At 36.0% G+C, this 15,565-nt stretch overlaps 1 protein-coding gene across 8 annotated transcripts in view; it reads left to right on the top strand.

Moving 5' to 3' along the window:
* FAM13B (family with sequence similarity 13 member B) overlaps positions 1–15,565 on the top strand; it is a 116,704-nt gene that overhangs the window by 24,077 nt on the left and 77,062 nt on the right. For 4 of the 8 annotated variants that reach the window (XM_068535937.1, XM_068535939.1, XM_068535938.1 and 1 more), the window contains exons 7-8: positions 4,655–4,753; positions 6,579–6,739. In XM_068535937.1, the coding sequence (XP_068392038.1) occupies positions 4,655–4,753; positions 6,579–6,739 (260 nt within the window). The remainder of the gene's footprint in view (positions 1–4,654; positions 4,754–6,578; positions 6,740–15,565) is intronic. The other 4 variants (XM_068535942.1, XM_068535941.1, XM_068535940.1 and 1 more) reach the window with 2 other exon arrangements.

The raw sequence follows: 15,565 nt of genomic DNA, 5'->3' as shown, positions 1-15,565 counted from the left end.
GGCTTTCTCTAGTTGTGCGAGCAGGGGCTACTCTTCTTTACGGTGCGCGGGCTTCTCATTGTGGTGGCTTCTCTTGTTGCAGAGCACGGGCTCTAGGCATGCGGGCTTCAGTAGTTGTGGCACGCAGGCTTAGTAGTTGTGGCTCGCGGGCTCTAGAGTGCAGACTCAGTAGTTGTGGCGCACGGGCTTAGTTGCTCTACAGCATGTGGGATCTTCCCGGACCAGGGCTCGAACCTGTGTCCCCTGCATCGGCAGGCGGATGCTTAACCACTGCTCCACCAGGGAAGCCCCTAATTTCTTCTTTATAAGAAGTGATAATATTGATTCTGACTAATTGTAAGTGACTGTAAAGCCACATTAATTCAGACTTCTCAGGTTCAGAATTTGTGATATAGATCTGGAGGTTTTTCTTTTGTCCTTAAGTGAAATGATTTGTCAAGCAAACTTTTATATTAAAGCCTGTGATGTTGTATTTTGAGTGTGGGGTGGGGCTGCTACCTCTTTTTAATGACTAATAATTCACCTGGTTAAAAATAAACAAGGTAAAATACACAGTAAAATGTCCTATTCTTACCCATGCCCACCCTCTTCTTCTCATTGTTTTTTTATGTGTTTTCCAGAATTTCTTTATGCAAATATAAGTAAATATTTCCTCTAAGTATTTTTTAACAGGAAAGTAGCATACCATATACACTATTCTGCACCTTATTTTTTTAAATCAGTTAACAATGTATCTTGGTGATGTTTTATTGGAATGTAGAGAACATATTCGTTTTTTTAAACATCTGTGTAGTTCCCTATTGTATGGATGTAACATATAATTTATTTGATTCATAGTACCTGTATCCACTTGAAAAGGTGATAGTATATCCCGGTTTTCTCAGAGTAGTCCTAGTTTATATTTGCTTTCTAATGTAATTATTAGTTGCTCCTCTTTTCACTCAGATGTATCCAGGTTTAGATGATTAATTATATGGTTATGCTATTTATTGATGGACAGTGGATTACATCCCTTCATTTGTTCTTAAACTATAAAGTAGCATCTCTTGAAAGTTTATCATACAGATTTTCATTCATTCTCATAGGTGTTGGCTCAGATTATATGAATTAGGAGTTTTATTTCCTGTGTAGCCCAGCTTTTATTTAAAAGGGTTTCTATACTGTTGTGAACTTTTATAGATAAGTCTTTTTAATATTTGGGGGTTATACCTTCCTTAGGTTGGTTGGTTGGTTTTGTTTTTTATTGAAGTATAGTTGATTTACAATATTGTGTTAGTTTCAGATGTACAGCATAGTGATTCAGTTATACATATATTTATGTAGCTATTCTTTTTCAGATTCTTTTCCCTTATAGGTCATTACAAAATATTGAGGATAGTTGCCTGTGCTATACAGTAGGTCCTTGTTGGTTATCTATTTTATGTATAGTAGTGTGTACATGTTAATCCCAAACTCCTAATTTATTGCCACTCCCCCCCATTGGTAACCATAAGTTTGTTTTCTATGTCTGTGCGTCTATATCTGTTTTGTAAATATGTTCATTTGTATCTTTTTTTTAAAGATTCTACATAGAAGCAATATCACATGATATTTGTTTTTCTCTGGCTTACTTCACTTATGATAATCTCTAAGTCCATCCATGTTGCTGCAAATGGCATTTTTTCGTTCTTTTTTATGGCTGAGTAATATTCCTCTGTGTGTGTGTGTGTGTGTGTGTGTGTGTGTGTGTGTGTGTGTGTGTGTTTATCACATCTTTATCCATTCATCTGTCAATGGGCATTTAGATTGCTTCCATGTTTTGGCTATTGTAAATAGTGCTGCTATGAACATTGGGGTGCATGTATCTTTTCGAATTAGAATTTTCATCTTTTCCAGATACATGCCCAAGAGTGGGACTGCTGGATCATATGGTAACTCTATTTTTAGTTTTTAAGGAACCTCCATACTGTTCTCCATAGTGGCTATACCAATTTACATTCCCACCAACATTGTAGGAGGGTTCCTTTTTCTCCTCACCCTCTCCAGCATTTATTTCTTGTAGACTTTTTGATGATGGCCATTCTGACTGGAGTGAAGTAATACCTCATTGTGGTTTTGATTTGCATTTCTCTAATAATTAACGATGTTGAGCATTTTCTCATGTGCCTGTTGGCCATCTGTATGTATTTTTTGGAGAAATGACTATTTAGATCTTCTGCCCATTGGTTTTTTTTTTTTTTTTGATATTGCACTGCATGAGCTGTTTGTATATTTTGGAAATTAATCCCTTGTCGGTTGCATTGGTTGTAAATATTTTCTCCCATTCTGAAGGTTGTCTTTTTGTTTTGTTTATGGTAAGTTTAAGTTTAATTAGGTCCCATTTATTTATTTTTGTTTTATTTCCATTATTCTAGGAAATGAAGCCAAAAAGATACTGCTGCGATTTGTGTCAGAGAGTGTTCTGCATGTGTTTTCCTCTAAGAGTTTTATAGTACTGGTCTTAACATTTAGGTCTTTAATCCATTTTGAGTTTATTTTTGTGTGTGGTGTTAGAGAATGTTCTAATTTCATTCTTTTACATGTAGCTGTCCAGTTTTCTCAGCACCACTTATTGAAGAGACTGTCTTTTCTCCATTGTATAGCCTTGCCTCCTTTGTCATAGATTTTTTTTTTTTTTTGTCTGTGTCGGGTCTTGGTTGTGGCACAGGGGATCTTTGTGGCACGTGGGATCTTTCGTTATGGCGTGTGGGCTTCTCTCTAGTTGTGGTGTGCGGGTTTTCTCTCTCTAGTTGTGACACATGGGTTCCAGGGCACGTGGGCTCTGTAGTTGTGGCGCATAGGCTCCAGGGCGTATGGGCTCTGTAGTTTGCGTGCTCAGGCTCTCTAGTTGAGGCGTGTGAGCACAGTAGTTGTGGTGTGCGGCCTTAGTTCACGTGTGGCATGTGGGATCTTAGTTCCCTGACCAGGGATCGAACCTGTGTCCCCTGCAGTGGCCGGTGAATTCTTTACCACTGGACCACCAGGGAAGTCCCTGTCATAGATTAATTGACTATAGGTCAGTTCCTTAAGTTTTTTATGTTTTCTTCATGTAAGCATTTTTATCTTTGCTGACTTTCCTTCCCTCTTTTTCTTCTTCCCTCCTTACCTTCCTTCCTCTCCTCTCTCTCAAGTATCAGAAACTTTTAAGAAAACAGTAAAAGATGCCAAATTGTAACTTATAGTTTATGAACTGAGGATGAAATCAAATTGTGTGTGTGTGTGTGTGTGAGGTAAATCAAGTGAGTAGAATTTGTAATCTGAATCAGTGATCCATGGAACTTCTGGCATATTTTTTGAAGGTTTCCAACTATCATATACAGTACCTGACTTAAAAAACTTGGTTAAAATAAAGAACTGACACAGCTGTTCAAAAGTATTTTTGCTTAAAAGAAAATGACAAGAAGAGGACAAGTAGATATATATGCCTTAAACCTTTAATGCTTTTTGATACCCATAAGAAATCCCATCTTTGGGGAACTCTGTGTGCCACCTTTCTTTCCTTTATATTTTAGTTCAGCAGTTTATTTTTTTAAATAAAATTAATGGCTGCTGAAAGTGAAATAATATACATACGTTTGTGTTATTCATTTTCTACTTTTCCAAGATGATTTGACTTGTAAGAAACTGATGATGCCAATTTGATCTAATGTTTATATCTTGACTCCTCTAGTCTGTAGGGTATATCTTGATTTTGTTTTACATTGTGGTGTAATTCTCTGATATTTGTATTATCCTGCAGCTTCCTTATGTAAACTGAAATATATTCATATCTCACATATATTGCGTTTATATTTCTGTATTTTTTAAGCACTACAAAAACTGACTTAAAATATATTGTGCTTTACATTAAATAGAATGATGGTTAATTAACACCAGGAAATAATGTTGAATTCTGCAGATTTGTCTGTGAATAGAAAAGAGGATGTTAGCATATTGAACAGAATATTCTCAATAAACATGGTAGTGCAGTGAGTCCTGAGAGACAGTGATGTATATTAATTACCTTGGCTCATGTTGCTAATTGCCAATATCTATTTTCTTATCTATTTTTATTACTTTTTTGAATTATAACTGGGTTGCAAGTAATAGAAGAACAGACTTCTGAAAGTATTTTTTTAAAGCAGATTTCGTAACTTCATAACTTCACAAGTTAAAACAGATTTCATAACTTCACAAGTCAAAATTTGACTTGTGAAGCTGAATTGATCAGGTATTGAGTGAAAGTAAAATCTCAAACTCAGCACAATGTGGTTGTATTTTAAAGTTGGCATAACTTAAATGCTGCTAATTTGTTATCCACGTATTTAAAAAGGTAGGCAGACCTGGTCTGTCATGGCAGTGCTTTGATTTTTCCCCTGATTTTGATACTTGAAGGAAGCAAAGTTTATTTAGCACTCTCTACTTTTAGAGTTTCATCCCATTAATGCAAGTATTTGGCCGTTAGATCCTTTTCAAGGTAGTAGGTTTTTTTTTTCTTAATAGTTTGAGAGATGACTGGAGATGTTGAATAGGGAGTGTTTGAGAAATGACCCAGAGTTAGAGAATAGGTTGTTTGTATGGCATCCTTGAATGATTGCGAATCCAGTAGAGTGGTTTGAAGATGTAGGTGATAATTATGTTTCTTTATACATTTGAGAAGGCAGGTAGCAGCGTTCTCCACAAGCTGGAGTCTGGAGAGCAGGCATTTCACGAGGCCCTAGAGAAGGGAATTACAGCAGTCAAAGAAAGAAGAGATGTAAGTATGGCTGAGGGTTTTCCATAAGTGGAGTTGAGGCAGCTGCATATGTAGGGCAGGTTCAGAATAATTTATGAGCAGAATAGAGTGTTGATAAGCAGAAAGTCAAGTTGACAAGAAAAAGATCAAGAAGAATTTTTGAAGATAAGTGTGGGGTGAGAGGGAGAGCATTTTTATATAAGTTTATAATTTTTACTCTTACCCAAACCAATTTAGTCAATTCTTACTGCAGGAAGTTAAACTGGAAGGCCTGGGGGGATGGGGGGGTGGGGGTGGGAAGAAAAATCCATAGGCCATAGACTTTGTTCACGTCATATCTTAGTTGATGGTTTCTGGTGAAGATACTAGGGAATGTCAATTAATTTACATAAAGCTTATTGAATCGAATATAATATATTCAGTATAATTGAGTATAAGGCTTTAGTAGTTACTAAGAGCTATTGACTGTAGGCATAAACTGATTTTAAAATGTGTAATGTAACATGTTAAAATTGCAGTACTTCTTTACGAAATTTTTGTGTACTGAATAAATATTCCTCTATTCTCAGTTTAAATAGCCGTCTTAATTTTTTTTTTTTTTTCAATATTCTACTCTTGCACCCAAACCTGAAAATGATATTTTCTTGCCAGTTTTTTTTTTCTTGGCTTGGATTACCAGGTAGCTATTGATTAAATACATTCTTGATTTTCACTAATTTATTAAATACATAGAGAAAGAGAATAATTTTCCATTTGATCCAGTTTAAAAACTGACCTATCATTTGAAATTTTCACCTTTGTGTATAAATCTTACCTCTCAGTAAATAACCACTTAGGCTAATGATTTTCAGTACTCGTTGCTTAGGAATTGGTAGAGTATCACAGTGTAATTACCTTTCTTCTGGTTGAAGTTTTCATTTCTGAGAGTCCTCTAGCAACTGTATTTGCCTGTGTGTCAGGAAAAACACCACTGTTACATGTAGCAGTAAATTTATTCTAGGTATTGCCAGCACATTTGGCTAGGATGGACAAAAATACATGTTTACTGCTTAATGTTTTTAATGACTAGCGTTAATTTATAAAAAATGTTAAGACCATTTATGGCTAGTTTCTTCTATGGGATAGCTTAACAAATGTTTCTCATTTGAAAATATTTTATTGGTTTTCATTCTCAGATATTTGTGTCTTTTTATTAGTGTGATTGTTTACTTATGTAGCCAATTTGATAATAGAAAATGTTTTATAGCCCCTGCCAGAAAGAGAGTTATAACCTTGAGTTGTGCTTAATGGTCAAAACAGTGAGTTCTTTCTTGTTGTAAGGTCCATTCTCTTCATGAAGAATTCAGTTGAATCATTTAGAAGTTAGCTGTCATTTTCTAATGCATAGTTAAAGACCGTAAGGCAAAATTTCTGTGCCCTTCTTTTTTCACACTTATTCTATATTAAAATCACTTGTTCAGTGCACTTGGAAATTGGAGAGATCAGTTGAAGTCTTTGTTGTAGCTGATAGGTTTACAAATCTGATTGGTTAGAAAATGAAGCTTTCTTAATGTTAATTAACTACAGCGTGCAGGCTTTTTCATAGTTTGCAGTCTTATTCATATTCCTAGTGATACAGTAATGTAATCATTACTTCCTGCTTTAAAATGTTATGTTTGGTTTGATATTTTACTCTAATATGGAGAAGTTGGCAGCTGTTTACTTTGTAAGAGAAATTGGTCCTAGGAAATGAAGTGAAAAATGAGTTGTATTTAAATTTTTCTTAGAATAGTATGTCTTTCTTAGAATAGTATGTCAGTTAACAGTTTCATTAAATTTTAATTCTCATTTAATCCTATCTATATAGGTTAATGAACTTTCTGAGGAAGAAGAGGAAGATGAAAAGCTGGAACATATAGAAGAACTTCCAGAAGAGGGTGCAGAAAAATCAGATGACATGCCAGAGGTGGTACAGTTAAGGATGACTGAAAACATCCTGGAACCAAATAGTGTTACAGCATCAACAAGGTAGTATTTCAGTTGAAAGGACTTTAGTTTTGAGCATTTCATTCTAGATGTAAGTTCACTCAAGCACTAAATCACACAGATTGTAATGGTATATGAAAGATTAGTTTGTATATGAAAAAGAACAATAAGAAAATTTTAAAGAAGCAACCTCGTTAAGGAGTTTTCAGTTATTAGCATTTATACCTTTCTTTAAAAATATAACCTCATATGTATATTTCCTCTTAAAGTTTATTTGTTTTTGTATTATTAGTGTATTAGTTGGGTTGGGTAAAATTTCAGAACCTTTGGAAGTAGAATTGCTAGAGAAAGATACAGTGGTTGAGTTGACTATATTTACAGGTCCTAGTCTAGAACTAGATTGAACTAGGCTGTAAGGAGAGGACTCTGTGATCCTTTAAGATAGTGCTTGCCAATCCTTTCCATGTATAAAGTGATATTTATAGGGCATATTGGGTAAACTTGGTAAATGTGGTAAGCTGGAGGCACTATCCTAGCACATAGCTGGGACTATTGGACACACTGTTTAGGAAGCATTAGAGAATTTAAGAACTCCCTGTAGGTGGCTCTAGGTTTGCTAAATTCTGTCCTTTTCTGTAAAGCTCCATGGTTTTCTAATTAGGGGGACAGTTATTTGTTTAGGCCACTAGATATTTTTCATTAAATTTGTGTTCAATAGAACGGTGGTTAAAAAAGCAGAGGAAATAATTTAAGAGTCAGACAGCAAAATGTCATTTAAAAATAAGTAGTAATTTAAGGGAAGAACTATTCAGTGTCATTTAGAAAAATTATAAAGTAGTTTAAAATGTATACTTCTGAATATAGCTATTACATTTCTCTATGGGCCTCTAGATTTTTATATTATGTATAGTTTCTTCAGATGTGATTATAGTTATGGTATATTAACAAGTTTATTCACTCTTTTGCCCCGATTTAGCTTGTTGTTTGTGCTTTTCTATGTTTACATGACATTCTTTACTATATTTTAGTTATATATTGCAATATTTATAAGCTATATGTTAAATTATTTAACTGTATCTTAATTATATATTTACTGTCATTCTTTTTTCTGAACTTTGAGTTATTCCAGCTACCTTGTCATTGCTATACTACTATACAACCTTTGTTCTTGGGTCCTTTTTTCCTTCTTTTGACTTATTTGGATAAATTTATTAGGCTCAAAGAGTAAATTTTTCAGTGGCTTTTGATAAGTATTTCCAGACTACTTAAAAGACTTGGCCCATTTTGCATTACCATTAGCAATATTTTCTTGAGCACCTGAAAACAATAGATTTAAATTGGGGTTCTTTATTTTGTTAATTTAGAGTTATGTCCTCCAATAAGGTAACCATTAGCTAGCTACATGTGGCTATTTAAATTTAAACTTAAAACAATTAAAATTAAATAAAATTTAAAAATCACTTCCAGGGACTTCACTGGTGGCTCAGTGGTTAAGAATCCGCTGCCAGTGCAGGGGACACTGGTTCAATCCCTGGTCAGGGAAGATCCCACATGCCACGGAGCAACTAAGCCCGTGCGCCACAATTACTGAGCCTGCGCTCTAGAGCCCGCGAGCCACAACTCCTGAAGCCTGTGCGCCTAGAGCCCATGCTCAGCAACAAGAGAAGCCACCGCAGTGAGAAGCCTGCGCACCACAACGAAGAGTAGCCCCCGCTCACTGCAGCTAGAGAAAGCCCATGCAGCAACAAAGACCCAATGCAGCCAAAAATAAATAAATAAATAAATAAATTTATTAAAAAAAAAAATCACTTCCACAGTTGTACTAGCCACATTTCAAGTGCTCAGTATAGCCATATATGATTAGTGGTTACCATACTGGACAATGCAGATATAGAGCAATTCTATCATTGTAAAAATTTCTTTTGGATAGTGCTGATTTAGAGAGCAAATTCATTAAATCTTTTTATATATTTAATTACCAGCAAGGTTAAATATTGTTTCAAATGCATGACGCCAATAGTTTCTTCTTTTTGATCATCTGTCTAGCTTTGTAGAGGATCCTTCTTCCCTCCAACAGAGTCATTTTTTTTTATTTTAATTTTTTAATTTATTTTTGGCTGCACTGGGTCTTTGTTTTTGGGTCTTCATTGCTGCACACGGCTTTCTCTAGTTGGGCTAGTGGGGGCTATTCTTTGTTGTGGTGGCTTCTCTTGTTGCAGAGCTCAGGCTCTAGGCGTGCAAGCTTCAGTAGTTGTGGCACACGGGCTCAGTAGTTGTGGCTCACGGGCTCTAGAGTGCAGGCTCAGTAGTTGTGGCGCACGGGCTTAGTTGCTCCGCGGCATGTGGGATCTTCTCAGACCAGAGCTCGAACCTGTGTCCCCTGCATTGGCAGGCAGATTCTCAACCACTGTGCCACCAAGGGAGTCCCAAACACAGTCATTTTTAATTATTTATTTATTTATTTATTTTTCGTTTCTGCCCAGTCATTTTTAGATGGAATCATTAGAGATTGGTGGTAATCAGGATTCCTTAATTGCAAGTTGTAGAAACAGATCTTGTTTAATGGAAAGAAAAAAGGTAATTTATTAGAAGAATGCTGGATAGGTCCCAGAGTTGAAAGGAAAAGCAGAGAGAAGAACATGGCAGCTTTGGAGAATTTAGTAACAGAGGGTCATGGAAGAATCTCTTCAGCATGTGGCTGTTGCTGTGAGGTTTCCAATTACTTCTTTTCATCTGTCATTCTGCTCAAGAACAGATTCCTGTGGGATAGCAGGGGAGAAGGTCTGGCCTAAATTGGGTCATGTGCCCATCCCTGGCCAGGGTAGAGCTGGGTCATTGTAATTTTTTTTTTTTTTTTTTTTTTTGGTGGCACAGGGACTTAGTTGCTCCGCGGCATGTGGGATCTTCCCGGACCAGGGCTTGAACGCATATCCCCTGCATTTGCAGGCAGATTCTTAACCACTGCACCACCAGGGAAGTCCCTGGGTCATTGTAATTTATGCATGTACCAAGAGTATTGGATGGAGGGAGGAGCTAGTTTGCCATAGAAAAATGGGGCTAATACCAAAAGAAAGGGATAGGGATGTGAGGCAACAAAAATAGATGTGTCTGTCACAGTGGTCTTCTAGATTTAGTGTTGATATCTGTAAATTTCAGTTAATATTTATACATTAACATTTTATTTTATTTTTGGCTGATTGGTTGCATAAAGGTAAAAAATACATTCTTTGATATCCACCTTTGATGAAAGAAAGGTAGGAGAGAAATATCCTAGAATGCACAGGGTCTAGAAAACAGGGAACGCTTAATAAATTCATTTTAGGGAATTAGTGGATACTGTATTACATGAAGCTAGAGATTGACCTTTTGCTAACTTAACGTTTTGTCTCTTTGAGTTTTTCTCTCAGGTTGCTCGCAAACATTTTCTGGAAATATTAGGTAGCCTACTTTGTATTTCTGTGGGAAGATATATTAGAAACCTAAGGGAAATAAACATTAAGTGACAGTTTAGCAGTTCTCAAACATTTTGGTCTCAAATGTTATACTCTTACAAATTATTGAGGACTCCGAAGACTTTTGTTATATTGATTTTATACCTCTGGTTATTTACCATATTATAAATTAAAACAGCATATTTAAACTGCTGGGAGTGTTCTTTGTTGAGTTGTACTTTGGAAGACGCTTAGTATTTGTAGCTGAAATATAGCTATTTATGATCTAACAGGTTTTTTTGTTGGTAGATTTCTCCTCCTTTATTAGTTTTAATTCATCGATTCTCGAACTTTTTGGTTTAATTTGAGGACTGCAAAGAACTTTGTTACTGTGGGTTATAGCTATTGGTGTTTACTCTATTAGGAACCAAAACTGAGAAATTTTTTTAAAGTAGTAATGAACTCATTACATGTTAATGTAAAATTTTTTAATCAAAAGTAACTTTTCCAGAATCTCTCAAAAATTTTTAGTGAGAAATTTTTTAGTGGCATTGTGTTACATTTGTACAAATCTCTTTAATGCCTGGCTTACAAGATGGTAGCTAGATTCTCACATTTTCTTTTGCATTTAATGTGTTGCCATATGTTATTTTGGTTGAAGTAATGTGAAGACATTCTAGCATTACACAAGTATGTAGTTGGAAAAAGGTAGAGAATTTTTATAGCCTTTTCAGATAATTGTGGATATTCTTCTTTGACAATACACCAAAACTTGGTAAGTGGTAGTTTCTTAAAGGTTATTTGTAATGTGGAACCTGAAAGCATATCTGAATTTTTCGTACTCTGATCCATCAGTCTGTTTTGTACTTTGAGAGAATCTTTTATCATGCTTAATTTTGTGATATGGTATATTGGTTATTTGGAAAATACTGCCTTACTGAGTTATTCAGAGCTTCCAAATAGTGATATATTCTGTTATATAATATCAAAATGTATATTCTTTAATATCATTATTGATTGTGTCAAAATATCTTTAAGTATTGGGATGCTGTTGAGCTTATGGTAGAGGGTACAGGTTTTCCAGAATTCTAATTTTTGCTTGAAAGCCCAAATTTTATCAGTACTGTTAGTCTTGCTCATTTTTGAGAAAATTTCTGCCAGATATTCAAGTTGGAATAGCCATAGTCTGTCAGTCAGTCTTTCAAGTAAAAATGGGTATTCCATGGTAAAAGTTCATTTCTCAACTCAAACAAGACAAGCATTGTACTAAGCTGTGCAGCAGAGTTGCTTTGTGTGTACTTCCTATTTGTCACACCAGATATTAAAAAGAAGTGTACTCAAGGGCTGAGATAAAATTAATAATATGTATTACTTCTTCATCAAGGACTGGCTCCTTTTTAAAAAAGATCACAACTGGGTAGTGATGCAGAATGCAATGGCCATGGTATAGTTTGATACTACTTGCCTGGACTTATGCTAAGACCCCAAGGAATCTTTTTCTACCATTGATTTTGTATCATCAAATATCAGCACAGTGAAAAAGGCAAATGTTATGAAAACAGTTTTGGTATTTTGTTTCATGGAACACCCTTTGAGAACCAGTGGTTTAAATATTCATGTATGAGTTGTATTGATTGACTTATTTATACATCTGTTATTTCTATACATTGTTTGCCATTAGCCATATTTTGTTAAGATTTGAGCTGAGTTGAGTGGAAAAAATGGTGGAATTTAGAGTGTGGGTAGCCTAGGGTGCATAAAAAGCAGAAGTTTTGGTTGCTTCTGAGGCTCAGTCTTATCCATGAAGTTCATGGAAATCTCAAGCTTGCTTCTAAAGTGCCTTGTATCTGTAGATGAAAAATTATTGCTTTATATTCACATGTTTATCTAGTATTTGGCTTTATTTACATACACAAATGTTAGGGGAATCTTTACCTTTTAAAAATTTAAAGAGAGATTGGAGAGTTCTTAAAGAGTTCTATATTTTCCCTGTGCTTTTCACCATCTTTTTCCTAGGCTGTATTGGAAAGGTTTATTTTGGCTTGAGGTTAGTTAATTTTTAATTTATATTGCTTCCAGAACTACAAATAAAAAACCAGTTAATTGACATTATTATAAAGTTCATTTAAAGTTGTGCTTTTAATTTAATGCCTTGCTAAAACTTGGAATTTAGAAAGAATGAAGAATTTGATACTATCTTTTATGTACTGTTGATGCTGGGCTTCATTTTGGTGAGTTCATTAGCCTATGATGGTTTGATTTTAGGTGTGATGCAGGAAAGAAGGTGTAGTGATTAAGAAAGAGCTCTGAGTTGAGGTGAATTGGTTTGCACTTCGTTCTCTGGATACCTTATTGTTGAAGAAGTATGCCTTCAGCTGACTATAGGGGCGAGAGAAATGTAGTAGTAACTTTTTCCTTTAATCTGTTAAATAAGCAGTTTGCAGAATATTTCAGTTGACAATCAATTCACCACATTTTCGCTAGCTAGATTCCACTTAAAAGTGCAAAAAGGGGCTTCCCTGGTGGCGCAGTGGTTAGGAATCTGCCTGCCAATGCAGGGGACACGGGTTCGAGCCCTGGTCTGGGAGGATCCCACATGCCATGGAGCAACTGGGCCAGTGAGCCACAACTACTGAGCCTGCGCGTCTGGAGCCTGTGCTCCGCAACGGGAGAGGCCGCGACAGTGAGAGGCCCACGCACCACGATGAAGGGTGGCCCCCGCTCGCCGCAACTGGAGAAAGCCCTCGCACAGAAACGAAGACCCAACACAAACAAAAATTAATTAATTAATTATTTTAAAAAAAGGTGCAAAGAGGAGGAGAACGTGCTTTGGTGGGAGTATCAGAAATGTTGGGTGGGAAAAAGTAGAATTTATGCTTTGGGTCATAAGATGATTTTATTAAAGTAAAACATTTTTTGAAGTATCAGAGCGTAATAGATATTGACAGGTTCTCTTCCTCCTTCCTATTGCCCTGAAAATTATGCATTTGACATTTTAAAGACTTGTGGTTGTTATAACTTACTGACTAACTTTCTAATAGTGAGGCATCTTTCCAGTTTACTCTTATCATAGGTATAGGGTATTCCCAAGTTGATGGGGAAAGTGAAGAAATACGTTTTGCTTTTGACTGGAAGGGGATATGTGGTTTGGGGTTGTTTTTTGTTTGTTTGTTTGTTTTTTTGTCTGTGTTGCGCGGCATGTGGGATCTTAGTTCCCCGACCAGGGATCAAACCTGCGCCCCCGCCCCTGCCTTGGAAGTGCTGAGTCTTAACCCCTGGACTGCCAGAGAAGTCCCTGTTTTATATATTTATTTTTCGAAACCACAGTTTTTTGTTTTTTTTTTTAAATTTTATTTATTTATTTATTTATGGCTGTGTTGGGTCTTCGTTTCTGTGCGAGGGCTTTCTCTAGTTGCGGCAAGTGGGGGCCACTCTTCATCGCAGTGCGCGGGCCTCTCACTATCGCGGCCTCTCTTGTTGCAGAGCACAGGCTCCAGACGCGCAGGCTCAGCAATTGTGGCTCACGGGCCTAGTTGCTCCGCGGCATGTGGGATCTTCCCAGACCAGGTCTCGAACCCGTGTCCCCTGCATTGGCAGGCAGATTCCTAACCACTGCGCCACCAGGGAAGCCCGAAACCACAGTTTTTTAAATGGTCGTTTTAGTGGGGCTCTGGCATGAATTATCTGGAAATTATCCTAATTTTAGATTTGAAAAATTAACCATTAATGCTGTTCTGAAAATGGATGATGAGTGAACAATAGTTCTCTACCTATTGTGCAGCTGTTTCAGCAATGTCATATTTGTCATAATTTATAACTCTTGATATAGTGTGATTAATGAAAACAGACTTTTTTTTTTGCTTTACACTGGGTTAGGCTTAAATATTTTTATAGGCGTTCCAGCCAGATTCAAAATTTTGTCCCCCTTTCCCTATCTCCCACCAAGTTGCTTATTTAGTACTTGGGAAAAGATTTGTGGACTGTTGATTGGGTCCCTCCTTGTCAGTAGTGACCTCATGTTGCAGCCTGCTTCCGTTTAGACTGCAGTTCTGATTGCTCAGCAGTTTTTATAAGCCTGTCACCATCCTTTATGATATTTGAAGTCATTTTACCTTATGTTTTTGTTAGGAGATGCCACAGTGCCTAGAATGGCTTGCAAGGCTCTGTTACACAGGTAAAGTGATCCTTATCAGATTTAATTGAAGCAGAGCTACAGTACTTTTATTGAAGTATTATTTGTAATATTAAATATTTGCAATTGGGAAATTAAAATAATAGTAGTTCCCTATGATAATTGTATTTGAATTACAAAAAAATAGTAATTGGAATAAATGGCTGCAAGATTGATTTTGTGTTCTCAAGAAGATTATGTGATTCTAGACAGATTTAAAAATAGAGTTAACAGCAGAAGGGAGAAGAAGGTCAGAATGACTACAGTCTTTAACGTTATACTTGATTGAAGCCTAAAATACGTGTGACCCTTGTGATTTATTGTTTGCCCTTTTCGTCTGGTGGTTTAATGAAAAACAGGATTTTTAAGTGGTCTTTATGGCATCTGTCTATAGTACCTAAGTAATTTGACCTTGAATTTGTCAGCATTTATTTTTTGTGTGCCTTTATTAATCAGAACTCACATTCTTATGATACTTATGTTATTTTGCTTCTGCAGATGCATAACTATTATGATAAATCTTTTTTATAGCCGTAGGTGTATGTTAGCCTTGGTTTGTACATAAGTGCTTTATTCCCCACAGAACTTGGCAAAAGTCTGAAAATAAAGAATAATTAAATTCCTTGAAATCTGAAAACTGAATCAGTCCTTTTTCCTTCAGAAATTCAGAGAATAGTTTTACAGTCAACTTTGTAGCCTCAGTGTGACTCATAAAGTACAAAATCTATTTATTTGATTTGTTTACTATAGCTTTTCGGGGTAGGGAGAAGGTCCTTATTGAAAGCAGCTGGTTATTTGATTGTCCTAGCCTATTCTTTAGGGCCAAAGAATCTTTACTTTCATACTAATAATCTAGCTTGCTGATGACTACTTTTATATATTTTAAATTTAATTCCCATAGCACTTAAAAGGGATAGGAAACTGAAAGATCAAATCCTCTGCCTACCTATCGAATTTTTTTTTTTTGTATTTGTTTATTTATTTTGGCTGCGCCGGCTCTTAGTTGCAGCACATAGGATCTTCGTTGCGGCATGTGGCATCTAGTTCCCCCACCAGGATTTGAACCCAGGCCCCCTGCATTGGGAGTGTGGAGTCTTACCCACTGGACCACCAGGGAAGTCTCTACCCATCGAATTTAAGACCATTAGAACTTTTGTTCTGTTTGGCTCCTTTGGATAACTGGAAAATATTATTATTATTATTTTTTAATACTTATTTATCTTATCTATTTATTTTCTTTATGTTTTTGGCTGTGTCGGGTCTTAG

Source organism: Eschrichtius robustus, chromosome 2 (assembly GCF_028021215.1).
Source record: "Eschrichtius robustus isolate mEscRob2 chromosome 2, mEscRob2.pri, whole genome shotgun sequence".
In the NCBI taxonomy this organism is placed as follows: Eukaryota; Metazoa; Chordata; class Mammalia; order Artiodactyla; family Eschrichtiidae; genus Eschrichtius; species Eschrichtius robustus.
This window is presented reverse-complemented; position numbering and strand designations above follow the sequence as displayed.